Source organism: Cottoperca gobio, chromosome 6 (genome assembly GCF_900634415.1).
Source record: "Cottoperca gobio chromosome 6, fCotGob3.1, whole genome shotgun sequence".
Taxonomy (NCBI): domain Eukaryota; kingdom Metazoa; phylum Chordata; class Actinopteri; order Perciformes; family Bovichtidae; genus Cottoperca; species Cottoperca gobio.
In genome coordinates this window covers 4,126,592-4,153,420 of record NC_041360.1, presented here as the reverse complement: position 1 = coordinate 4,153,420, position 26,829 = coordinate 4,126,592, and the positions used below count along the sequence as shown (strand labels likewise).

The 26,829-nt window shown below is 39.1% G+C and overlaps 1 protein-coding gene across 1 annotated transcript in view; it reads left to right on the top strand.

The window, feature by feature from the left end:
• spon1b (spondin 1b) overlaps positions 1–26,050 on the top strand; it is an 86,645-nt gene extending 60,595 nt beyond the window's left edge. The window contains exons 7-16 of the mRNA XM_029434233.1: positions 576–640; positions 3,637–3,838; positions 7,548–7,688; positions 8,829–8,904; positions 11,599–11,781; positions 18,932–19,102; positions 19,986–20,153; positions 20,379–20,537; positions 23,000–23,272; positions 23,359–26,050. Of these exons, the coding sequence (XP_029290093.1) occupies positions 576–640; positions 3,637–3,838; positions 7,548–7,688; positions 8,829–8,904; positions 11,599–11,781; positions 18,932–19,102; positions 19,986–20,153; positions 20,379–20,537; positions 23,000–23,272; positions 23,359–23,522 (1,602 nt within the window). The 3' untranslated portion in view covers positions 23,523–26,050. The remainder of the gene's footprint in view (positions 1–575; positions 641–3,636; positions 3,839–7,547; positions 7,689–8,828; positions 8,905–11,598; positions 11,782–18,931; positions 19,103–19,985; positions 20,154–20,378; positions 20,538–22,999; positions 23,273–23,358) is intronic.
• The last annotated feature ends 779 nt before the right edge of the window (positions 26,051–26,829 follow it).

Sequence of the window (26,829 nt, the reverse complement as noted above, 5' to 3'; positions counted from 1 at the left end):
AAAAAAATACATTATTGGAATTGTATTTTCTACTTTCAATTTGTGACATTTTCAAATTGTATCATTTTCAATTTTCATCAGTTAGTGTCTAGCAGGGAATTATTACAAAGATCTTTAGAAACTCGTGTTTCTGTTTCTTCTGGTTGTTTATATTCACACACATATCTGACTTTCTAATTCTATTCTAATCAACTGCAGCGCCACACTCAATCCATCATTTGTCTTACTACTTTTGGCTGAATAATACGTCCCATGCATTATGATAGATAATGTGTTGTACAGTTCATAAAGTGGCCATAATGCTACAGAGAGACTATAGAGCGTGGTGGGTGCAGTTCCCCACTAGAATAACAGATGTCTATTATCACACAGCACAGAGCCATTTTGTCCTGATAAGAGACTGATAAGAGACTCTTAAGCCTTTGGAAAGTGGAACACACTTTGCTGTCCTTGGATGAGAGTACTCACGTAAATTTGTCAATTTTAGCCTTTTCTCTGTCAATGTTTTTTTCCTCTCTTTACAGTCATCCATTTAGTGACAAATTGCTTCTCTGTCTCTCTTTTTTTCTTCACAGGGAGATGAAGTACTGACTGTCATTAAAACTAAGGCTCAGTGGCCGGCATGGCAGCCGCTCAACCTGTAAGTATCATTCAATGTCAGTTTCACTAATAGGGAAAAGGTACTTCTGTGAGATATATGATGGGAAATTAAAATATAGTAAAAAATCAGGAAATTGTGTAACAGTAATGTCAACTTTGAACAGAAATTAATATATAGTGTATATCCTTGGTGCTTGGTTTTTACCTGTGTACTTACTATTTGGTCACACAAAAAAAGGAATTTAAATGTGATTTACTTTTCTGCAATGATATATTTCTCGTGAAGTTTTGAGTCCAACTGAAAATGTCAGTTCTGTAATTTCATTAATGCAATGTAGTGCTGTGAAAATAGAGTATTTCAAATCGCGTCCAACAGGCACATAGGCAGTTAACCAGCTGTAAGACAATGTTTTTAGCTGACACTTAGTCCCATCTGTCAATTCAGCACCTCCTACAGTTGACCCAATGTTGTAGTGTTGAGGACTACTCTGTGATTTATGTCCGCCTTTACAACAACTGGACCCATTAAAGAGTGACAGCAGTTACTAAATAGATAACCTTCTTTTTCTCATTTGGGATGAGCACAAGCAAAAGCTTCCAATGACTCAGCACATGTTAAAATAACATTAGTGAAAAGTAAAATCTAATGAGAATCTATGGTAACGTTAGCAAGCTAGGTTAACTCCCCATTTTCCAGTAGAATAAACAGCAGGGTCCATTGTTCTGACAGCCCATTTATCCGAAATAGTTAGAAAAATGTCCCATTGGAGCAAAAGCCTGTTGGTCGGACAGCCCAGTATACCAAAAACAAACGGCCATTGTTCCGAAGGCCCATTGCTTCCAAAATACACACTCTGCGTGTCACAAACAGAAGCACATTGCTAATTAATATGCAGAATCACGAATATGCTTGCGAAGGGATGACCCGCCTTAATCCACCTCGGGCGGGTCATGGCTTTCCCATGGTAGGTCTTTCTGCATAATAATTAACCTTGTGCTTCTGAGAGTGTGTATTTCTGAAGCAATGGGCCACTGGAACAATGGCCATTTGCTTTCGGGGTAACGAGCTGTCAGACAAATGGAGCTGTTTGGAATAATAGGCCATCGGAACAATGACATGGCACCCAAAAACATAGGTTCTCTCTGTATTCCTCTCTCTCCATTCTGTTGACTGTTTTAAAGGGTCAGATGTTGTACATTGCTAACAGTAACGTAATGTTTTAAAAATGGAAAATGATGTCCTGTATTGACGTTCATGGGCTATACAGAGTTATAACATGCCCCTGTCATTAGCGCACCACAGAAATGTCACACAGGCTGTCAACACTGTAAACAACACATATGGAGAGGGTATTATTCAGTTCGACTTTAAATCCTTTCCCTCTGACCAATTGAGGTTATTACATTTTACATCAAGTTGACCGTGAACATGTCATCCACACTGGAGCTCTTGATGGATGACTTAATAATTTATTTATCATGTTTTCAGCACGCTTGTGCTTTACAAAATTCATTGTACTGTATGTTTCTGCTGGATGAAATACTCCTATGTTGGTATCTTAACTTTAATTGAAGGATTAGATGTTTCTCTGTAGGTTGAGAAAATTGTAAAACCTCGGGCTTATAAAATGTTTTGGTGTGGTGGCCAAGCTAAAAACAAGGCTGATTTTCCCTGTTCTGAAATAGTTGATGAATGACAAAACAATATGTCGCTTTTTCTGTTGAGAAGCTGGCCTTTCCTTCAAGCGAATATTATTATTAATTTTTTCTAAAGTACAAGACAAGCTGTTTGGTTTAAAGTAAACTCTTTTTATTTTTTCAGTGATCCGAAAATTACATTATATTACAAGTAGATAAATAGATAGATAGATACTTTATTCATCCCGAGGGAAATGTAGGTACTACATCTACATGATTAAGGACATGCTACATGATCAATGGAAACAATATGAGACACATATTGTATTTCTTTGTAACAAAAATCTTTTAATAATATGTCCTTGCCATGAATCACAAAGACCTAATCTTCATTATGAGCAGTATTACAATCTTACTTAGCTGAATAAGTACTTAAAAGTTGGATAAACTTTCCACTTCTTACACACTCTATGAACTATTGAATATAATTGAAATCCAGATACTATTGTATTGTAATGTATGAATTTTAAATGTTTTTATTCCTAATTGTTTTATGACTCTTTCGTTATGCAGCTCTTAAAAGCCAGGCTGACTTCTCTGAATAGTCACACACTCTGGCATCCTGTGCACTCTTTACAATTAGTTCAAGAGCAATTACAGACTTATCACAATTCTAGCCCTCAGCACTGCATTAGCATGAACACACGTATACACACACACACACACACACACACACACACACACACACACACACACACACACACACACACACACACACATGCGCACACACTAATTAACTGTATCTTTCACCAAACATCTGTTTAATTACCCCTTCTAGCGCTGTCTGTCATTTGCGATATATTGTGCCACTATTACTACTACTACTTTTACTTTTACTATATACAAAGTATACACATGTATAACACAGACACACACACACACACACACACACACACACACACACACACACACACACACACACACACACATACATGCTCACACACGTACACACTATGACTATGAAATATTAGCTCATGTTCTTCATAGTTGTTTGCACTCATGTCTTGGTAAAGACATGATAATTAAGGAACAAGGAACTGCTTTTCATAAAGAAACTTCAAATAACCCTATTATTATCTTCAAATATTTTATTATTTTCAGTTAATCAGCAATTAGCCGTGTGTGACTTGGGTCAGAGGTCTTGACCGCAGAGCTGGCGCTTGCAAAAATTGCAAAGCAGAATATTGTAGGAAAAGTTTTTTCCTGGTATGATTACGTTCAAAACATACTTTTTTTTTACTGCTTTTCATTAAAATTATATTTAAAATGGAATTGATTATCTGGATATGCCCTTTGTTTGTTTAATTTTTTCGCTTTTCTTCTTTCTTTTCTCACCAGGCGAGCAGCTCCATCAGCAGAGTTTTCTGTGGATCGGACCCGTCACCTGATGTCCTTCCTAACAATGCTCGGGCCCAGCCCAGACTGGAATGTGGGGCTCTCAGGAGAGGATCTGTGCACCAAGGAGTGCGGCTGGGTCCAGAGGCTAGAGACAGACCTCATTCCCTGGGATGCAGGCACTGACAATGGTGTCACATATGAGGTAATCTATCCTAATTTCACTCTTTCGTTCAAAGGTATGTTATCTGTGATAGACACCTGAGAAGTGTAACATCCAGTAGGAGCTTGCAGTTGTGTCACAGCCTACAAAAGCTGTTGTCATTATGGAGGAGCACTAGAGAATTTGCTATATTGAATTAATGATGAAAGAGTGGTGTCCTGGTGGCCCAATGGCCCAAAAGAGAGTAAATCTTAGCAAAAAAAGCTAAGAAAAGATCAATTTAATCAAAACAGTATTAATGTAACATACAGTCAATGTCAATCAATCAAAGTGTATTTATATAGCCTAATATCACAAATTAGACGTTTGTCTCGGGGGTTTACAGACAGCATACTGCCCTTAGACGCATAAGGAAAAACTCCCCAAAAGAAACCCCATAATTAAAGGAGGAAAAAATGGAAGAAACCTCAGGGAGAGCAACTAAGGAGGGATCCCTCTCCCAGTACGGACAGACATGCAATAGATGTCGTATGTACAGGATAAACAACATAACAAAATTATAACATAGACAATCCAGACATAACCTTTAATAGTGGCAACCTGCCATATGAGAGACAAAGAAACTCTGGATGGTGAGTTAGTAACATGCATTTAAGGGACATGAATGCATCCAGATAGAGAGGGAGAGGAGGAGAAAGGGATAGAGAAAGGAGGAGAAGAGAAGTATAAGTCCCCCGGCAGTCTAAGCCTATAGCAGCATAACTAGGGGCTGGTCCAAGGCAAGCCTGAGCCAGCCCTAACTATAAGCTTTATCAAAAAGGAAAGTCTTTAGCCTGCTCTTAAATGTGGAGAGGGTGTCTGCCTCCCGAACACAAACTGGAAGCTGGTTCCACTGGAGAGGAGCTTGATAGCTGAAGGCTCTGGCTCCCATTGTACTTTTAGAGACTCTAGGAACTACAAGTAACTCTGTATTCTGGGAGCGCAATGCTCTAGTTTGGTTATAAGGTACTATAAGATCTTTAAGATAAGCTGGAGCCTGACCATTAATTGCTTTGTAGGTAAGGAGAAGAATTTGACAACTTTGAATGGGCTAGCTGACAAGATACTATAACAAGCTACAAACCTCCAATCTCATCTAGATCTGTTGAGTTGGCTATACTTTCCAACACATCCATTCCAAAATGGGTGGATGTGTCACAACACTGAATACTGTACCTTACTGTGTATTAGACACATATGTTAGCTGTGTCTTATTTAAAAGTGTACTGATGTAGTCCAATTGTTAGAGATAAAGCTATGTTATAGTGAAAGCTGACAGTTAAAGTATATTGCATATTCTTATATGGTGTATTGCCCATTAGCTGTTGGCAGCAACATTTATTTTAAACATTCACAGCACACTTGACTTCCACCTGAATGTTAGCCTACTGTGACAGACTTCTTCTTTAGTTTTCTACATCTTTGGAATGAAAGGAGCTCATCCATATTCACTGTTTGGAGATTACAACAATGTATTTATAGTTTACAACCTCACGAATAAGAAAGGAGCATATCCTGCTGAAAGAATAAAGTGATAAATACCTTTCAGAAACTTTTCTAACATAAAACCGGACCTTTTTAATAATGTGGCTTCTCATACTTTTTAAACGTGGACGGGTTTTTGTCTGTTCTCCAATTGTTTTGCCTTTTATCAGTTTCAGACTGGCAGGAAAGCTTTTCAAACTACAGTTTCCAACCTGATAATGCCATACTGGGAAGCGTTTCCTTGGAAACACAATGAGTATTTTTTTAAGTTTACCATCAGATAATACATGCATCATATTGTACACTGTACAGTATACATTAAATCACTGCCACCTACAGACAGAGGCATGGAAGTACACGTCTTCCAGACCTTCCGCTTGTTCAGTTTTGAACTGTATGAAAAGCAAAGACTTAAAAGTTTATTTCTGTTTGCAGACATTACAAGTAAATTTGCAGTTTGTAATTGCCTCCAGCAAGTGTTGGATGTGTTCTGTGCCACACAAGATATTTAAACCAAAAAGTCAGAGAAGAATCCTGATAAACTTATAACTACAAAGAGAATCGTCAACATTGTTGTTACAACACTGGAGATGAGGATGTAACTTCATATCTCCTCTAATTCTTTCTTTAGAGATGTCTTCCTTTTGTCTTATTCAATACTCCTGCATATATTAAATCCAAAGTTGGTTTGAAACCTAAAACAACATTGTGAGTTAACCTGTTAGAACAAAGAGAGTTTTTTCTTTTGTCTCTGTGAAAGTTTTATTTTTTTTAAAGCTCCAACAATACATGGACACACATGCTATCACACACACTTGAGAAATGCCAACGTGTTAACGGGGTGTTAAAATCATTCAAACAGAAAAGCCCCGAACCAGATGGCTTATGGGAGAAGCAGCGGCTGTAGGGGACGCCTACCCTTTATGGTCAGACTGGGGTTTATATACAATGCAGCAAGTGTAATTATTTTTTTTATTATTTCTAGTTTGCATGCGTAAACTACTGCTGCTTCACTGTTTGTTCCCTTCAGAGAAATCATGTCGATCTATTTCTAAAACCCTACTTCACAGACATGCAGACATTATATGCTGCTATAAAATTAGTATTCTTGTCCCACAAATAATTCCCATGTCCTAAATGTTGGCTGTTTAACTTTAATTACTCTTACTCAGTCGAAGACTCAGACTGCCTTCCCTCAGGCGTATTTGACACTCAATAGTATACAAGAGCAGATGTTTTCCTCTAGGACACCAATCATTCCAACACCAAGTGCATGATTTGCACAATGCTAATGTGGGATGGTGGGAGTAGTTCCCCTCCAAATCATGACCTGATCTTCACCGGTAGCATCTTATTTGCGTACGTCCATTTCCCCCTGATTGTTAAAGAGCTGTCAGAGTTAATTCATCTTTAGTTTCACATTGCAAACTCACAGACATCTACCTAGGGAGATGACAGTGAGAACTGAAAGGCCCTTGTAGTGCTAAAACCTTCCTAATATGTTCAGTACAGCAGCTAGCTTCTGCTAGGTGTTAAATTAATGTCCATCCGGTTTCCTCTTTTGCTCCGAAATATTTTCTCTTTTCCCAGTAGGGTGACTGGGGGCTCGAAGTGTGCCGGAGGCATTGTTTTGTTTTAGAGCTGCATTAATTGACATTGTTGCCATCTGGGGGCAATGCAACCAGCTGTAAACACAGCTTTGACATATTATGACAACTGTGTTAGAAAGCAGTGACTTTTTTACACATCAAGAGATGGAGCAACATCAACATTCATTTGGAGACATGCTTATGTCCACCTGACTAATACAAGACCAATATTCACTCATTTATTAATTTTTGGTCTCCAGTGGGAAATTTCTCTCTCTCAACTAAATACTCCGCTAGATTTATCTGTCTGCCGTTGGGTGCTGGGCACGTGGAAAAAAGTCAGTTTATCGAGCTTGTGTCAAAAACAGCAGCACATAGTTGCTGTTAAACAGCGCTGATGAGAGCGAAATGACTCAACCAAAAAGTTGCAGACTGTAAAACCAGAACAGTGAGTTGAAAGACCCTAAATCGCCTTGTTAGTAGAGTTGAGGGGAAATTAACACTTGTGGGATGATTTCACTTTTTACATGACACATTTGATCCATTGTTTATGTTAAAGTACTAATTATAGCAGATTTAACCTTTGGATACTGTACTTTTAATTTGCTCACTTACGCTCTTATTTCGGCTTCTTTTAGTCACCAAACAAGCCCACCATTCCTCAGGAGAAGATCCGATCCTTGACCAGTTTGGACCATCCCCAAAGCCCTTTCTATGATCCTGAAGGAGGGGCCATTACCCCTGTAGCCAAGCTGGTGGTGGAACGCATTGCTAGAAAGGTACAATGTAGTATGTAAAAGTAAGTATGGATGTATATAGAAACAAAAAAGGCAATAAACTCCACAAAAAAGGCCACGTTTGAGCTTTTTCCAAAACTTTCAAACATGTTTCAAACAACAATGTTGCCACAGGGAGACTCTCGAGAGACAACTCACACCTGCAGGACGATGGTCACGTGACAGATGAAGTCAGCCGAAGGATTTAGTAACCTACTTGTCGGTAGCATTCGGGTTAGCTGGGCTACACATACTCTTAAACTTTTACTGTTTTCAAAACCCAAGTTAAGAATCACTTCAATAACCTACACAAGTAACTATTTCTGTATACGTCCTAAACCTTCATAAAGTATTTACTCAAAATCTTTAACATGATGGAGAAATATCTGATAATGGAAAGCAGAACATCTCCAACACAATATTATGTTAGTAAAAAGACAAACACTGTTACAAAACATGTATCTTAATTTGTTCCGAATTTTTCATATTGAAATCTTATATTGAATTCACAATTAGAGTGCAATGATTACATCACAAGTGCCACACTTTATATTATAACAATTGTCACCATCAATAACTAATCACTATTTAATGTAGATGGCATATAACATGAACCTCATGTGGTCAAGTCATAATTATATAATTATTATTGGGTAATTTCAAATACGCTACTAATGTAATATCTTGCTTAATATAAGTTAAGTTGGCTTTAAAAAAATAAAAAAATAACCCCTGCAGGACTTCAACAACAAGCCCCTACATTTAAGTATTTGATCGTTTTCATGGTGAAACAAGATAACTTTTTGAGGTTGTTAAACTATGTGAACTAATTAAACCACAAATACAGGACTGGGGGTCAACTCATAGAAAACAATCGCAAACTAAATTGCAATCCTAATATTGGTCAGAAAATTGAATCTGCATTTACAGTTAATATGTTCCTCAGATTGTTCAGCCCTCCTGTAACCATGCTGTCACACAGAAGTCATGAAATACCTTTGGCACATACACAACCAATGGTGATCTTTATAAAATAACATTCTAATAATAGTCAAAGTCTCAATTGTTTCATCTTGTAAGAAGCTTTGGTTATATTTGTGTGTGTTTGTTAGAATGTGACCCCAGTTGTCTTTGTGTTTGCAGGGAGAGCAGTGTAATGTGGTCCCGGACACCATTGATGACATCGTAGCTGATATTGGACAGGAGGAGAAAGTGACAGGTACAGTAAATGCACACACACACACACACACACACACACACACACACACACACACACACACACACACACACACACACACACACACACACGCACACACACATTGGTTTTTCACCAATTATTCAGACCCTGTCATTTCATGATATTGTGTTTGTAAAACATTCACTGTAACTATCCACTTACAGACTGAGTAGATACTGTTGGGATCCAGTGTCTTATGATGCTCAAGGACACACACATAGCTCAGTACAGACACGACTTCAACGCAGAGTCTCAGATGGGCTCAGGTAGTCAGAATGCACATCTGGCAGCTCTCTGTCTCCACCCTGCTGTGAGAAGGTGTGTGCCACGCTGCTGCAGAGCAAGTCCTGTCCATAGCAAACACACTTTATATTCTGAGATGCATCACAGATCTCGTCACTCTTGACAATGTTGTTTCAGCAGTACTGCATATGAAATCTGTTTGCGGCTGCTATACCTGAGAGTTGTATCTGTAATGTATAACTACAAAAAAACAATCAACAAATAAAGTTTCTTCTTCTGTCTCACTTTCTCTCACACACTTCTGCTGTGATATTTGTGTCTTGGTGGACCACGACAGAACGAAAACATTTAGGATTTTGCAACCCTGTCACTTAAAAATGAAATTCATATACATATTACTTTTAGTAGCAAATACATTTTGTAAAAAAACACCACCGGGTTCATGTTTTTTATAAACATAACAAGGACAGATGTAAATGTTCACTGTCATTGTATTTCATTAGTTTCCCCACAGTATTCACAACTAGGACTGGACGATATGGGCATGAAGATGTACGTCATTTGATATCTCGATAACTATATATATTATTATACTGTTTTATATGATATGAGATGGTACAGCTTATTTTTGTATATTCCTTTGTGGATTAAATTATTGACAAATGAAAAGTCTTTTCTCATTTAATTAAGAAGTTTAGTGCAAAAAATAAATAAATATATATTTCCAGCTATACACTGACTATGTTAATATGCATGCTCACAATAACAGAGTGATCAGAGTGTTGTTGTGTGTAGGCACGCAAGAGTTAAAGCTGGATGAATGAATGAATGGAGAAAGTCCTGCTCACTACTATTGGCAAACACTACTCACAATTTCTTTTAACCAACATTTGGGTTCCAAGTAGACCTTTTCACAATATTCTGCAGCATTATTAAGAGCTGAGCTGTATCTGCACTATTGTATTCTGGGGTAATGCAGCTTAAAGGTCGGAGAAGCGTGTGACTGGAAGGTTGCCAGTTGGAGTCCAGTTTGTTAATCGCATTAAAGTAAAGTGTGATGTAAAAACAAAACCGCAAATCTCAAATGACATCCCCCCTCAAAACCATCATCAGATTCGGACCAGATAAGATTCTCTGAGAAATATGAGTACATATGTGCTGGTTATTTTGAATTTAGATGACAATTTAGATGGCTTCAAAAGTCGCTAAATCTAGAGAGAAAGTCCCCAAGTTGGCAACACAGACAACCCGTCCCTTCATGCCTCGCTCCAAAAGCACTCCCAGATTCTTTTCTTGTTTTTGTCAGAGAATTAGATTGTTTGATTACTGTCGGGATGTAAAAAGAATTTCCCCAAATATAACAAAAACCTTTTCTTAAACACATTACTCACCCTAGCTTTTAGTGTGGTCGTTCAAAACAGGTATAAACACGTTTGATTTCCAACGTATTAAGACACACAAGTTCAGTCTTTTCTAGCATAATACAAGATGAGCTGTTCCTTACCTCCTTGTTTACCCGCAGACAGGCTTAACAGGACACATAGTGCATAATGGTGTTTGTGTTGTACATGGGTGCTATGTGCCTATTTTAAGTGGCCTTGGGAAGGGTGCATGATTTTCCCCACGCAGCAGAATTTTAACAAGAATCTCATGCTGCCTAATACATGTCTTCCTCAGTCAGTCATAGACCATTTGCTTCTTTCCCTCCTCCTTTTCCCTCCTCTCTTACTCTACCTGTCCTCTCTTTCTCTGTCGTTTCCCCTCTTCTCTGAATGAGATGACACCACGGAGACGAGGCTGGTCCCCTCTGTCCACCCAGAGCTTCACTGCTTTCACTTACACGTCAACTCTATTCGTACCTTCATCTCTGCGTCTCCAGCTCCTTTGTTCCCTCATTCTCCTCTGTCATTACACGTTATCCAAGAGAATTGGACTCACTCACGTTTGTCCCTGAGACCTCATGCTATATTCTCTCTCACCTCTCCTCTCATTATCTCTGCCTCTCTGAACCCTGACAGAGCATTTTTAATTGAATACAGTGCCCCGGCTACTTCTTGTAGCTCTGCTACCACTGATAATTGGGCAAGACATTCACAAATCACACTCTTCTCTTTCTCTCCAACTCCATCCTTCCTCTCCCCTTCTTGTGGTCCAGTACCTGCAGTAATCACCTTTGGATATGATGTTAAATAATAAATGTCAGCCCAGTCCCCCGCCCCTCACCCCTCCTCTTACTGTGACAAGTCAGATCAGCTGCTGTCGTGGGATGAAACAGAGAAGGAACTTTTGTAAGCACATTTTAACTGGTAACAATGACCATGTGATCCCAGTCAATCACTGAATGGGCAGAAGATATAACGAAAATATTTAAATTAATCTTTTTCTTTGGGATCTCTTGCACCCACTAAACATCTCTACGTGTTTGTCTCTCAGATGACACACCAGAGACGTGTATCTACTCAGGCTGGTCTCCCTGGTCGGCCTGTAGCAGCGCTACGTGTGAAAAAGGCCGCAGGATGAGGCAGAGGATGCTGAAGGCCCAGCTGGACCTCAGTGTGCCGTGTCCACACACTCAAGATTTCCAACCCTGCATGGGACCGGGATGCAGTATGGAGGGTAAACACACACACACACACACACACACATACACACACACACACACACACACACACACACACACACACACACACACACACACACACACACACACACACACACACACACACACACAGATATACAATCTTATGAGAAGTAATCCCTGCTCTTATTGGGAAAATGTAGCTAGGGATGTCCTTGAGCAAGGCACTCCACTGTAATTACTATGTAAGTGGTCAGCTGCGCTTGCACTGGGAAGAGGTTCAGTTATAGAATTATGTAGATGTAAATAAATGCTCTCACTAAAGAGCATTAACACTCATTTCTTTTTTTTTTCCAACACAACATAATTTCTGTCAAATGTTGTATTTGTACTATGTTGTTTATCCTGTACACACGACATCTATTGCACGTCTGTCCGTCCTGGGAGAGGGATCCCTCCTCAGTTGCTCTCCCTGAGGTTTCTTCCATTTTTTCCCCTTTAATTTTGGGGTTTCTTTTAGGAAGTTTTTCCTTGTGCGATGCGAGGGTCTAAGGACAGAGGATGTTGTAACCTGTACAGTCTGTAAAGCACACTGAGACAAATGTATAATTTGTGATATTGGGCTATACAAATAAATTTGATTTGATTTGATTTGATTCATAAAAACCTGGAGCACCACTTGTTACAAGTAGATATTAAATATTTGTCCAGCATCAACCAAAGTGGCTTCCAGCTGCTGTCAACAACAGCAACTGCAAAACATGGTGGAAACATAAATATAAATATGGTTAATGAGTAACAATTTGGCTACTTTTTAGCCATGCTAATATTGCTAGTCTAGGGATGGCAACGGCAGCCTGTCCAACATGTTAGTCCTGACTGAAATGCGACTATTGGATGGATCGACATGCAATTGTTGTGTAGGTCTGCATTCAAGTTTAACAAAGGGACAGAATTTTTTTTAAGCATTTTTACGACGATTTTACACTGGAATCTGTTTCTCTCAGTAATATATATATATATATATATATATATATGTTTGACCTCTTGTGTTGTGAATACATGCAAAAGTTGAGCAGCAGAAAAGAAAAGAAAAGCAGAACAGTTTCTTTTGCTTTGCAGACAAAAACATGCTTATTTCAGATCTCATTTAGCAGAACTTTATGCAAATCAGATGTGGATCAGATCAGTTTCTCTGAATTGAAAAATGTTACACCGCTGACAGTAATTTGTGGCAGGCTTACCCAATATCCCCCATTGTCTTTTTCTTGATAGTTTAAGGATACACCCTTAAACACATACAACATGAATACTAACACACACTTTGCTTTAGGTTACACTCGCTGAACTCTTTAACCTTTTCTACTCAACCTCCACTTTGTCTTTTTTTAGAGGGGCACCGGGGATATTTCGCGGTAGATAGCAGGTCAACAGTTTATGCCACATGGAAGTGGTTTACATCTCCTGAAAGCTGGGATTTGAGATGCAGCTCAGCGCTGTGTGTCAAGCTTTTTCTAGTCATAAATCTGTAATGGACATTGTGCTTTGGTTAGTCGCCTATTCAACTGTTGTACAGTTAGAGAGGTTATAACATTATGATGGAAGTATAGGACGGACATTCCCATGCTAAAATTATGTCTCATAAGTTATTGCCGCAATTTTTGGTTTGATTCCTTTTGTTACAGATATTGGTGCAAATGAACCATTAGTGACCACTCGAGAATTGATGAAAATTGTTAAAAGTCCCTCCAAAATACCACATTAAGACACCAAGACCTTGAGGAACTCCACAGAAAATACATGCTGTGATTAGGTATCAAAAGCTTTTGACATTTAGAGATTGTACAGCGTCCACGTGGAGAGGAAGAGGTTAGAAGATATGCTATACATTTTATTTTTTACCTTAAACGTCCTTAACAGTCAAACGTTTATTTTTGCTTTAGTCCTTTAGAGTAGGGGCGTGGATTACTTGTCAACAACAGGGGTGATCATTGAACCCTCAAAATAATAAAGAGATTAAAGCGAAGGCATTTATCTCTTTGTGACTAAAACAGACTGTGGATGGTTCATTGTGGCTTAAACAGGTGGTTCATGCTGCTTCCTCATTTATGTTTCAAGGCATAGTGGAAATATGTTAACCAGAAATGTAATTGTGTAGACATTACACGACTATTGGGGTTATTGTTGTGAAGGATTATACAGTGTGTGTGAATAAACAGGTGAAACTGAAGGAAACGGCTGGCAGCACTGTGATTACACACATATCTGAAGTTGATATGGTTACATACAAATCCCTAATCACACAGTGTAAACATTGGTGATTGGATACCCTAATTACTTCACTGAAACATAAGATTATGTGGATCAGCTGGTAATGTTGGACGTCCTCCTGCTTCCACGATGCTTAAATCAGGATTTGATTGTGTTTATCCTCGACTAAAAGAAATCAACGCACCCTTCTTTCATTGTGATGTTAAAGATAATAGGGACAACATGGGGGTGTGTATGTTCATGAACCTAAGCTGCAGAAACACAGTGTAGATGCAAAGACACAAACATATTTAACAAGGCGGAGCTCCACAGTAATCCAAGTGTTACAGTTATATTTTAAACCAGGGGTCGGGAACCTTTTTGGCTGGGATAGCCATAAAAGCCAAATATTTTTAAATGTATTTCCTTGAGAGCCATATATTTAATAAAATTGAGCTTTAAGTATATCATGTCTCCGAGTACTAAAAGCGCTATCAGTGTTTCCCCTACCATGGTCTGTGCCCCCCCTGATTTTTTTTTTATATTTACAACTCACTTTTCACATTGAACAGGTGCTCTTTTATTAGATAAACTAAACGTTTATGTTATTTATCTAATTTATGTGCACATTTCTGTGTTTACTGCACGGGTGTCAAACTCAAGGCCACAATTATATCCAGCCCGTGAGAAAATATCATATGTCTATCATAACTGGCCTGCCGGTTTTGGTAATTAAATCAATGCATGGCACAACCACGGGAAAATGCATTTGAGGAAGTATCTAAATGTGTGAATGAAATGAAACTACACCGGGACCGACTGACGGGACTGACGACAGACGGAGCCTGCGATGTGATGAAAAGAGCAGATAAGTGGAGAGAATGCGGGAGAAGATGCAGCTGACGGTGTATCACTGCATCACACACCAGGAAGCGCTGTGTTGTAAAGCTCTGGAGATGGAACATGTAATAAGCACCGTAACACAGACAGGACACTTCATAAGAGTCAATGTCTTTTCCTGAGGAGATACATTCTGAACATGGCGGTGCGATGGCTCAGTCGAGGGAAAGTGCTGAATATCTGCAGGAAGCAAAGGGAAACACCCCACAGATCTCTGGGATGAAAAGTGGCGATGTGAGCTGGCCTTTATGTGCGACATAACGAAGCATCTCACTGTTAAACCTGCAGCTTCATGGCCGTGTGATCACGGACATGTATGATGCAGGCAAGCCGAGCTGCCTGTGGGAGACTCTGATGCATTAAGGAAACTTTGGTCACTACGTGTTTCCAAACACTAACAAACCATCTCCACCGCTGTGTTCCCGACTGCACATGAACTGGTCAGCAATCCGTTTGCAGTTGACGTGGAAACAGCACATGAACAACCAAATGGAGCTGGTTGACCTCCAGTGTAACGACACACTCAAGGCAAAGTGTGACTCTGTGGGCGCTGCAGTTTCCAAGCTTCACCCCCGAAACGATGCCTTAATGTTGGCCCTCTCTGTGATGGAGTTTGACACCCCTGGTCTACTGCTTGCTTTGCGCAGTTTCTCCTCAGCTGTTTCGCGAAAGGCAGGGCTCCGCCCCCTACACACACACACACACGCACACACACACTCACACGTGCGCATACAGTCAGAGACAGAGTGGAGGAAAGGAGAGGGGAGAACTAAAACAGAATCCGTTGCTAAATGTTTTACTTTAAAATGAATTATTTATTACTTGTTAATCATGTTAAAAAATGTCAGCTCAAAATTGTCTGTGAACCATATCTCGTCATCGAAAGAGCCATAGGTTCCCGACCCCTGTTTTAAACCAATGAGTCAACTTTTCCTCCTCCTCTCAATGTATCTCTGTTGCTGTCAAAGGAGAAAGTTGTCAGTTTGATGCTCTTTTACTCAAAGTAACAACCCACTCCCTCCCAACAAAAACACACATAAGCACAAAACCCCAGCAGTTTCCAGTCGGTTTGGAACAAATGCTGAGAGGCAGCAGAGTCAACGTCTGTCTTCCCCTTCCTCACCCTCCTTCCCTCACCCTCGGGATCATTAGACAAATGAAGCACAGACTGTTCAAGGCTAAAGGAGCTTTACACACACACACACACACACACACACACACACACACATACACACACATACACACACACACACACACACACACACACACACACACACACATACACACACACACACACACTCCCACCCGTCACTGCTCTTCTTATCGATATATTAGATCAACACAGATAGCTTTTTGTTCCTGAGCACTTCTCCTTTGTTTCCATTTAGCGCTCCGTTAGTGTGCGGTGGGAGATTGATAATTGTGGAGTTCATGCTGGGGCAGGATGGGGGCCGATGCCCAGGATGATTAATATTCCTGGAAAACACTTTGGCTCTGTGGAGACCCAGTCCGGACTGGATATACCTGTATCTTTTATTAATGATTCACTTAGTTCTACTTTATTAGGCCACAGCCTGTAAGCAGTGCTGCTCTCAGATGGAAGAGTTCAAGAGATGTGTTGTGAGTCAAAGAAAAAAAATGTCTCAATAAAACTTTATTTACAAGTTCTGTTCCCACATAATCGCCTCAACTTGACTGACTTTTAATATACAATCTGCTCCATTCTCAGAAGAGGTTTTTAAAGGAGACAGCGGTAAAGGGCTGTTTGACTTGTATAGTGACTCTCTGTAAATGAAGAATAGGGAGATCTTGAAGTGCCATACCGGCTAATAGTGATAAAATACACCAGAGTGGAGCCTTGTTAAGCCACAGATCCTGCAGCTCACTTTTCAGCTGACACAAGCCAGGGTCATACATATTGACTTTCACTCCCTCCGGCCCATACTGTGAATAGGGCTGTCCCTCAGGTAACGTGCCTTATTAAAAGAGAGTTGAAGCAATTTCTGAGGAAGAGCTTTTTGAAAATGGCACCTTCAACTTTGAGACGACATAACAGACTGAAATCCAAGCAGATGTTAGAGAGAGTTGTGGTTCAGTGTGTCCTAACCAGAGAACCTGGGTTCTAGTATTCCTGTCAAGCTTCCTGCATGCTGAAGTGTTGACTTCAGTATGTTACTAAAGCTGGAATAGCTCAGTTGGGAGAGTTTTAGATCTAAAGGTTATAATATAGTGGTTCTCTTTTGGGGGAGTTTATATGTCATCCTACATGTTTTCACATGGCCAGACTCCCACACCTCATTATTATTATTATTATTATTATTATTATTATTATTATTATTATTATTATTATTATTATTATTATTATTATTATTATTATTATTATTATTATTATTATATAAAATAGATTAATAAATGCATGACTTGTGTCACCTACCTCATTAACATACAGTTACAGGCATACAGAGATGAATAAATGAAGAAGTGTAGAAATAAAATTTTAATTTAAAGAATCAATAAATACACAAACAAATACATGCAGATGTATATAAGTGTAATACTTGATTAATTAAAGACATTTGTTTATTCATGTCTCAATGAATTATAAACATTTATTTATTTATTGAATTATGATTTTAATTTATTTAAGCATTTGTGAAAGTGACACTAACACCAGTGTGACACAACACAGCACTTTCTACAGAATGTGGCTGTTTCTTCACTTAATCCAAGATGTGAGATGTGAGAAATTTTAAAACTTAACCAACCAAACCAACCAACCATAAGGCCAGAGAGCGGTCGAGTGGTTCAGTTCACCCCCGAAAATAAGAGCTCAGCGAAATGTCCGTCCCCCGGCCCTTAGCTTCCTGAAAATGTGGTCCCTGAACAATATAGTTGAAAAGCTCTGGTCTATGGTGTCGGCCAGTCTGAACTTTTATTTTCTTTCAAACCTTGAGCATACACATTTAATGGGGCTTTGAATTTTGACATTTTCATGGCAGCTTTTGCAGTCATGATGCGTAGACTGTAGCCTTGCTACCATAAACGCGTGCAACACTTTGAAACCCAAAGAGCAGTGGGACGTGCACATCCTGAACGGGCATTGCACTAGTTAAATATAAAGTACAGCTCGTACCGGGCAAACATGATACAGTAAAAGACTAAATGTATAACCCTATGACTGTAGTTGGCTCTCTGATTAAACACAGCTGCCTAAATAATCAAAATGTCTCTCTAAAGTATCTTATCATAGAAACATCATTAAAACACTGCTGCAACCTGCAGGCTGGCCGAGTATTTAGACCTTCTTCCCACGGATAAAACACAGCTTTAAACATTCAGAATGATTACAGTTTGTTTTTCAGTCTGTGTGACTGAACATGTCTAAATGATACATGCTCTTCTAAACGTTGCTGGAGCAAAGATTTCTGGGATAAGCGTATATTTTGCCTTTCACAAAAAATGTAATATCCTTATGTGTGGGTACCACTGAGGCTACGTTTCCTATTATGTAAAGCATTCTCCCTGTTGTTATCATGGCTGCCACTGGGTATTTGTGCGTCAACAGATTTAGTTGGGAACCCTCTAAAAATAACTACTTTTCAGGCAAATCCCAAATCTCTGTCAGCTCCAAGGCGCTTTTCTGTAGTGAATCTCACCTTTGACCTAATTACAGCTATTGGGAACACTGGAATGTGTTTCCTGGTGTGTTGTTTTATTTCACATTACACCTGACACAGGACTTTTTGCAGAGGCAGACAAAATGAATTGACCAAAAGGAGCTTGTTTGTATTACTAATTGAAATGAATGGTCAACTCCAGCAGTGGACCTACTTATGCACTGGTTGTAAAGAGGAATAGCATCAAGGCAATCGCACCTGCAAATAATCATAGCATTTTAAAAACAGCTGTAAGTACAAATGCAGAACTTTCTCTTATAATAACCTAGCTAATAGAAATGAAACACTGCAGATATATAATGTCAGGATGTTCTTCTAATAGGTTGTGTTGCTACTTGCTTTTTCTTCTCCTGGTGGACAGAGCCATCAACGTGTATGATGTCGGAGTGGATCAGCTGGTCGGCCTGCAGTGTGTCCTGTGGGATGGGGATGAGGTCTAGAGAACGATATGTCAAACAGTATCCTGAGGACGGCTCCAACTGCCAGCTCCAAACTGAGGAGACGGAGAAGTGTGTGGTCAACGATGAATGCTGTGAGTCTCTCAATGTATCGCTGTGTGCGCTTGTGATTATGTGTGTGTTTCTGTTTTAAGAATTACAAATTAAATTATTAAACCAATCATTTTTGTTTTAAATTCATGTATGCTTATGGTGTGCCTAGTACGCTAATATTGACTTTAAGTTCATTTAATTAATATTTCCTAATGACTAGAATTCAAACACAGTATTTTCCTGTATTCTAACTTAGAGACCATATACTGCATTATTAGTGGTGGAAAGTAACTAAGTACTTTATAAAAGTACAACTCTATGGTACTTTACTCAAGTATTACCATTTGATGCTTCTTTGTGCTGCTGTTCCACTACAGTTTAGAGGCAAATATTTTTACTCCACTACATTTCTTTCACAGCTAATACATTGAATTACACTTTAGTACAAAGTACTTAAATATGCTAACATTTAAATGCTGCTTTAACTTCAAGTAAAAAATAAAATGTACACCTTTTATTTGTGATGGAGTATATTTTACATTTATCTTTATTATTATTTATTTTTACTACTATTTTGTACTATTTTTATAGCACCTCTTTAGAACAGAGGTCACAAACAAAATAATTAAAAGGCAAAAAGACATGAAATGCAGACACAGTGTAAGAATAATAAATAAAAAGCAAGGTGAGGTATGATATAAAAGAAACCACATGAGACTAAAACCCTTTTTTGAGAAATATTCGTTTGATGTCTATTTAAAAAATACATTGACAGGTTACAGGTTTCTGATATTGTGACAGTGAGTTGTTTGACTTGAGACTTTAGCAGTCAATCCAGAACTGAATGTTTGTGGTGGAACCTAGCATATACTGAAATACTGATCTTTTTCTATTGTGTTTTTGGTATTTTGTCCTTCTGCACAGCACCCAGCAGCTGTGTGGTGACTGAGTGGGCTGAGTGGGACCCCTGCAGCGTCACCTGTGGCTTGGGTATGAGAAGACGTGAGCGCATGGTGAAGATGCCTCCTATAGACGGATCAATGTGTAAGACAGAGGTGGCCGAAGTGGAGAAATGCATGATGTCGGAATGCCGTGAGTAATATTTATTTCCGTTAATTTCTAGTTTTTTTTACATTAACATTTGTTTGTATATGTACAATTCAGTCCAATGTAATGAATAAGCAAACTGCTGGGAGACATATATGAGTATGAGTCAGGTTCAAGCCTTGTTATATGTAAGTACAAAGAGTTTCAGTGGATATTTAGCACTAACTGTAGCATGTGTGTTTGTATATTTGTGCTTGTGTGTGTTTGCAGACACTATCCCCTGCATGCTGTCCCCCTGGTCTGACTGGAGTGAGTGTACTGTGACATGTGGGCGGGGCATGCGAACACGTCAGAGGATGCTGAAGTCTGATCCTGCAGAGTGCACAGAGGAGCTGGAGCAGACAGAGAAGTGCATGTTGCCCGAGTGCCGTAAGTACCTGAAGCACAGGTTGTTTTCATTCCTAAATGTCATAGTGTGGTAAACCTGGGGGGAAACTTTGAACGATTAAAAAGGGTAATTTCTGGTGCATTTACTTAAGTGTTAACTTGAACTTCTTTATATAAACTGTCTAATCGTCTGACAGCTTGTATTGCTAGCCCTTAACTGCCCTGATACTTGCTTGTTTCCTGACAGAATGTACTCTTAGTATGAATTTTAAGGTCTTATTTCACATTAATTGTGTGTTTTGTTTGTTTAATTTTTATATGCATCACTTAGCTTATTCTTTACTATTTGGCATCTGCAGCTATATATTTGCTTATTTTCTTCTTACTTTCCATTCATAGTAGAATTTCACAAAGTAATGCTGCCTTTCTCTCTTTTTGTCAACATTGTTGAGGATGCTACTTGTTTGAACACATCAAATCAAATCAAATTTATTTATATAGCCCAATATCACAAATTATACATTTGTCTCAGTGTGCTTTACAGACTGTACAGGATACGACACCCTCTCTCCTTAGACCCTCGCATCGCACAAGGAAAAACTTCCTAAAAGAAACCCCATAATTAATGGGGGAAAAATGGAAGAAACCTCAGGGAGAGCAACTCTCCCAAGACGGACAGACGTGCAATAGATGTCGTGTGTATAGGATAAACAACATAGTACAAATACAACATTTGACAGAAATGATGTTGTGTTGAAAAAGAGAAAGTATGGATGAATCCAGGAAAATGTCAGTGTCCGGTGTCCAGCAGGACCAGGGCAGCAGGCGCAGCCACGATTCCTGATCCTGACGTAAACTTTATCAGTGGCAACCTGCCACATAAGAGACACAGAAACTCCGGGATGATACCCCGTATGATGATTTAGTAACATACATTTACATAAATGCATACAGATAGAGAAGGAGAATAAGAGGAGGAGAGCAGGGAGGTGTCCCCCAGCAGTCTAAGCCTATAGCAGCATAACTAGGGGCTGATCCAAGGCAAGCCTGAGCCAGCCCTAACTATAAGCTTTATCAAAAAGGAAAGTCTTTAGCCTGCTTTTAAATGTGGAGAGTATGTCTGCCTCCCGAACACAAACTGGAAGCTGATTCCACAGGAGAGGAGCTTGATAGCTGAAGGCTCTGGCTCCCATTGTACTCTTAGAGACTCTAGGAACTACAAGTAACCCTGCAGTCTGGGAGCGCAATGCTCTAGTTGGGTTATAAGGTACTATAAGATCTTTAAGATATGCTGGAGCCTGACCATTAATTGCTTTGTAAGTCAGGAGAAGGATTTTGATTTCTATTCTGTATTTTACCGGGAGCCAGTGCAGTGCAGCTAATACAGGAGTAATATGATCCCGTTTCCTTGTTCTTGTCAATACACATGCCGCTGCATTTTGGATCAACTGAAGAGTCTTAAGCGACTTTTTGGGACAACCTGATAACAATAAGTTGCAGTAATCCAGCCTTGAAGTAACAAATGCATGGACTAGTTTTTCTGCATCATTTTGTGACAGGATGTGTCTTATTTTTGCAATGTTACGTAGATGAAAGAAGGCAGTCCTTGAGATTTGTTTTATGTGGGAGTTAAAAGACAGATCCTGATCAAAGATGACGCCAAGATTCCTTACAGTTGTGCTGGAGGCCAAATTAATGCCATCCAGAGCTTCTATGTCATTAGAAAATGTGTTTTGGAGGCGTTTAGGGCCAAGTATAATAACCAGTTTTGTCTGTGTTTAACATCAAAAAGTTGCTAGACATCGAAATGTTTATGTCCTTAAGGCATGCTTGAAGTTTAGCCAATTGATTGGTTTCGTCCGGTTTCATTGATAGATATAATTGGGTATCATCCGCATAACAATGAAAGTTTATAGAGTGGTTCCTTATAATATTGGCCAAAGGAAGCATATATAAGGTGAATAGAATCGGTCTAAGTGCAGAACACTGTGGAACTCCAAGACTGACTTTGGCTGTCATGGAGGATTTATCGTTAACACTTACAAATTGAGATCACTCAGATAAATAGGACTTGAACCAGCTTAGTGCGGTTCCTTTTATGCCAACACAATGTTCCAGTCTCTGTAGTAGAATGTCATGATCAACAGTGTCGAAAGCAGCACTGAGGTCTAATAAGACAAGAACAGAGACAAGTCCTTTGTCTGATGCCAATAGAAGGTCATTGGTAACTTTCACCAGTGCCGTCTCTGTGCTATGATGAACTCTAAATCCAGATTGAAAAACCTCAAATAAACTATTATTATGTAATATGTAAAAATTATTAGGTTTTTTTTTCTGTTTCAGTTAAATAGAAAGGCAGAGGAAAAGTTAAAATTGTAACATGCACCACTGAACCCAGACAAACAAACGCACATTGTGAGTTTATCTGTTAAAGAAAATATGCCACATAATGTTTATTGTGCTTGTATTTGTTCTTTGCCTCAAATTCTGTTCTTTCCTTCCAGCCGTAGACTGCATGGTCTCTGAGTGGTCGGAGTGGTCGGAGTGCAACAAGTCCTGTGGTAAAGGACACACCATTCGAACCCGTATGATCAAACTGGAGCCACAGTTAGGAGGCAGCGCCTGTCCCGAGACCATCCAGAGGAAGAAATGCAAGATCAGGAAGTGCCGAACGAAAGCGAAGGAGGAGAGAGGGGGTGGAGGTGGAGGTGCAGGAGGAGGTAAGAGACGGAGACGGGGTAAACAAGGAAGAGATGCAGCGGCCGAGGAGCAGCCAGGTTGGTGGGAGTAATTTGTCTTGTCATTATTATTAAAGCTGCTAAGTGCGACATGTTATGTTACTGTTTATTGTTCGTTCCAACAGGTTGCAGAATGCAGCCGTGGACCAGCTGGACGGACTGTACCAAACCATGCGGAGGGGGGATCCAGGAGCATTTCATGATGGTGAAGAAAAGAGCTAAAGGCACTCAGATGGCCAGCTGTAAGGACCGGAAGGAGATCCGTGCTTGTAACGTTCATCCCTGCTAGGGGGCACTGCTGAGCTACAGAGGAGGGGAGGGGAGCAGCAGGTTAAATACATGAATTGTGAAAATATAGGTTTATTTGATAAAGATGATGATGGGGAACTTTTTGTGTACAGGGAGTGAGGAGAGGGTGAGATGATGGGCTAGTCTGACACTTTGGAAACAGGATGAGTTTAGGTAAGTAGAGGGGAAGGGAGGAGAGAGGAGGAAAATAGGAGAAGATGATCATGTTCTGTTTAGTAAGCTATTGTAGGCATTTAGTTAACAGGGCTGACATTTACTTTAGACCACAATGGAAGCATTAGAGAGTAATGTCTGTGTCCTGCAAAAAAACAAACAAGAAACAGCTACATAGTAGCTTTGCCATTGATGCACACATTGTTTTTGGTGTATTTTCACTAGTTTTGTTCTTTGGGGTATGAAATAGGGAATTGATTGGCAAAATTTGCACCTATTTTCAAAAGAAAATATCCCACGGGAGTCTGGGATGTTTGGCACGTGTCTGCTTTGTACTGATACACTGACACAAAGAAGCCTTCTCCAAACTTTATTAATGATAGAATTCGTAGCAATAGTCCGCCCTTGAAATTACATTTCTACGGTAAAATAACTGGATCAACTTTTTTCTGATTCATATTCATGCTAAAATGGCAACTTGCTGCTGTGAAGTGTGAAAGAAGCAGAGTAATCTGTAAGAGGAAACAATGCGAACGGTTCAACTTAATTTGACGTTTAGGATGGAGGTTCCCTGAGGTGTGTGTGCAAAGACATACTGGGGCATCTGTTAGGGCGTAGCCTCTTCCTACCTACAATAGGGATGCGTACATCTTGTAGAGCGATACAGTGTTTCATACATCTGTGGTGTTTGTTCCCTGACACACACAAAGCACAACTACTCCGTGAAAACAGAATTAAGCCTTGGGAGAAGCGCTTGTCTTAAAGGGGAACACCACCTAAATGAAGTATTCCAGTTTGTTATTTCCATTGCCTAAGAAAGTTCAATATGTGTGAACATGTGCTACTCTCTCTCAAAGACAGAAGCCAGAGATGTTAAGTGTCAAACTTGTGAAGTCATCAAGTATAAAGTCTGAAGCTGCTCCATAGACAATGAATGGGAGAATGTAAGAATTGTGAAAATGGGCTTTGTTCCCGTTTAATGACAAACTCAAAGTCTTCGTGTTAAGTCCCTTTACATAACCCGTGCGCTACATGAAATGAATGATTTCAGATAAAACACAACTACAAATATGAAGCTAACAAAACAAGGCGAAATATTAAACAGACAAAAAACTGCAGCAACGATGACATTGGCAACGGTCACAAGATACAGGCAGCAGATGTGGAAAGACACAATGACAGGGAACCTCAAAAGAAGCAATACTGCACAAAAGCAAAAATACAATACAAAGTTCAAGCCTTGCATTTAAAAGGGCACAGAAAGTATTATTAGCAACATGTACTTAAAGTATCACAAGTTAAAGTGCTGAGGTTATTTTAACTCTATCTAATCTACTGTATAACAGAACATCATATGTATATGCTCACTATGTGTTACAATGTTTGCCTCTGAACTGTAGTAGAGTAAAAGTAAAACGCAGCCACAACATACCCACCTACCCAGATACCACTACACCACTGGAGGCTCCTCCCCAAATCAATTGATGTTTACTTTTAAGATGAGTTGTTGGTCTACTACCACATAAAGAATAAGACATTTGAATGAAAATCCCTGGAAAGAGTAATATATTCCCAGAAGTCATTTTAAAATCACTAACTTTCAACCCTTAATACGGAATATTTTGAGTTTTCCACTTAAAAATACAAACAGACTAAACAGAAGATGTAGGATTTCTTTTTTTCCTTTTTTGCAAGACATAGATGGTCATACAGGAAGTCTCTAAAGACTTATGGATGTACTGTATATCTACTATATAACCAACACGTATAAATGACACTACTATGTAAGCACTAAAAAACTAAAATTAGTCTTTATATAGTGTACTGCTGTTTATCTGTTGTTTCAGCTGATGTAGCATTAAACCTGCGATCGCTCTCACTCTGTCAGAAGATCGTATTTTAGCATGTGCATAGATAGTTATGTTTGGTTGAACATTATGCTTTCTCTGCTGTAGATGTTGTCTTATCTTACAGATAGCTAAATTACTGTATCTGCCTTTGTTGGTTACTGAAAAGAAAGACGGAGCTAAGTGTCACGTCTTACACATTTCAGAGTTCTGGCTGCAAAAGAGAAAAACAGAGGTTTCCACAGTATTCAAAACACAGTAGACTGTTATTGGGGCCTTGGTTACGACACCATTTATTTCCATTGTGCTGCCATGATGAGAGTGATCTGTACAATCTTTTTTTTATTATTATTACTAAGCAGATATTGGGTTTCAATAAGAATGTCATAACCAAAGTTCTATTTTCTGTAGATGTTTTCTTGACTTTCTTGCCTTCACTCTTTTCCTCTGTATTATGTGACTATTTTCTAAGAAACCACCTTTACAATAAAACATGTAAATGTGAAAATCATGACGTCATTTGACTTTTTTTATGACTGATGACATGTTTCAAAATATGCAGAAAAGGGGATTTGCTAGGTGGTGATGAGGTCAAAACATTTGAACATTTGAATGTTTTTTTTGTATACAGGTCTGTTGCACCAGAACAGTACGAAAGTAAAGCCAATGTCCACAAAACACAAGGTTTAAGGGATCACAAGTTTGGTAAAATGATTCAAATTCAGATAATTTTATGTGAAACAACTGTCCAGTGTCATGTATTTATTCATTTCCTTATTGGAAATAAAGTATGACTGCGTGGCCTTTTGAGTGTGAAGACCTAACAGCTTTCTCAGGTCTGGTAACGTACCTACAGTTTAAGTCCACTAGATGGAGGTAGAAGAATGAACAGTGAGAAGTCATGGGACTTGAAAGAATACTGGTAGTGAAGTAGAATAAATAGAAGAACTGAGTCAAACTCAAACATCGTGTCTTTGTAGTTTGATAATCAAGCTGCTCATTTATTTTTTCTATTTGACTCGAATAGTTTCTTCAGTTCTGTTTGAATTAACTTTTATTTTTCTACAAGTTTCTAGAAATGACTATGAACACACATTGAAGAACAAGAAGGATACAACTTCATTACAAGGAGTTTCATTATGCATAATGACATATATTTTTATATGTCATTATGCGTATTATGGGCAATCATCCATCAATTTGCATTTTAGTAAAGTTTAAAGGTTTTCAAGTGACAATAAAAAAGAATGGCCAAAATCAGATCACCCCCTCAGCTTACGATCTGTT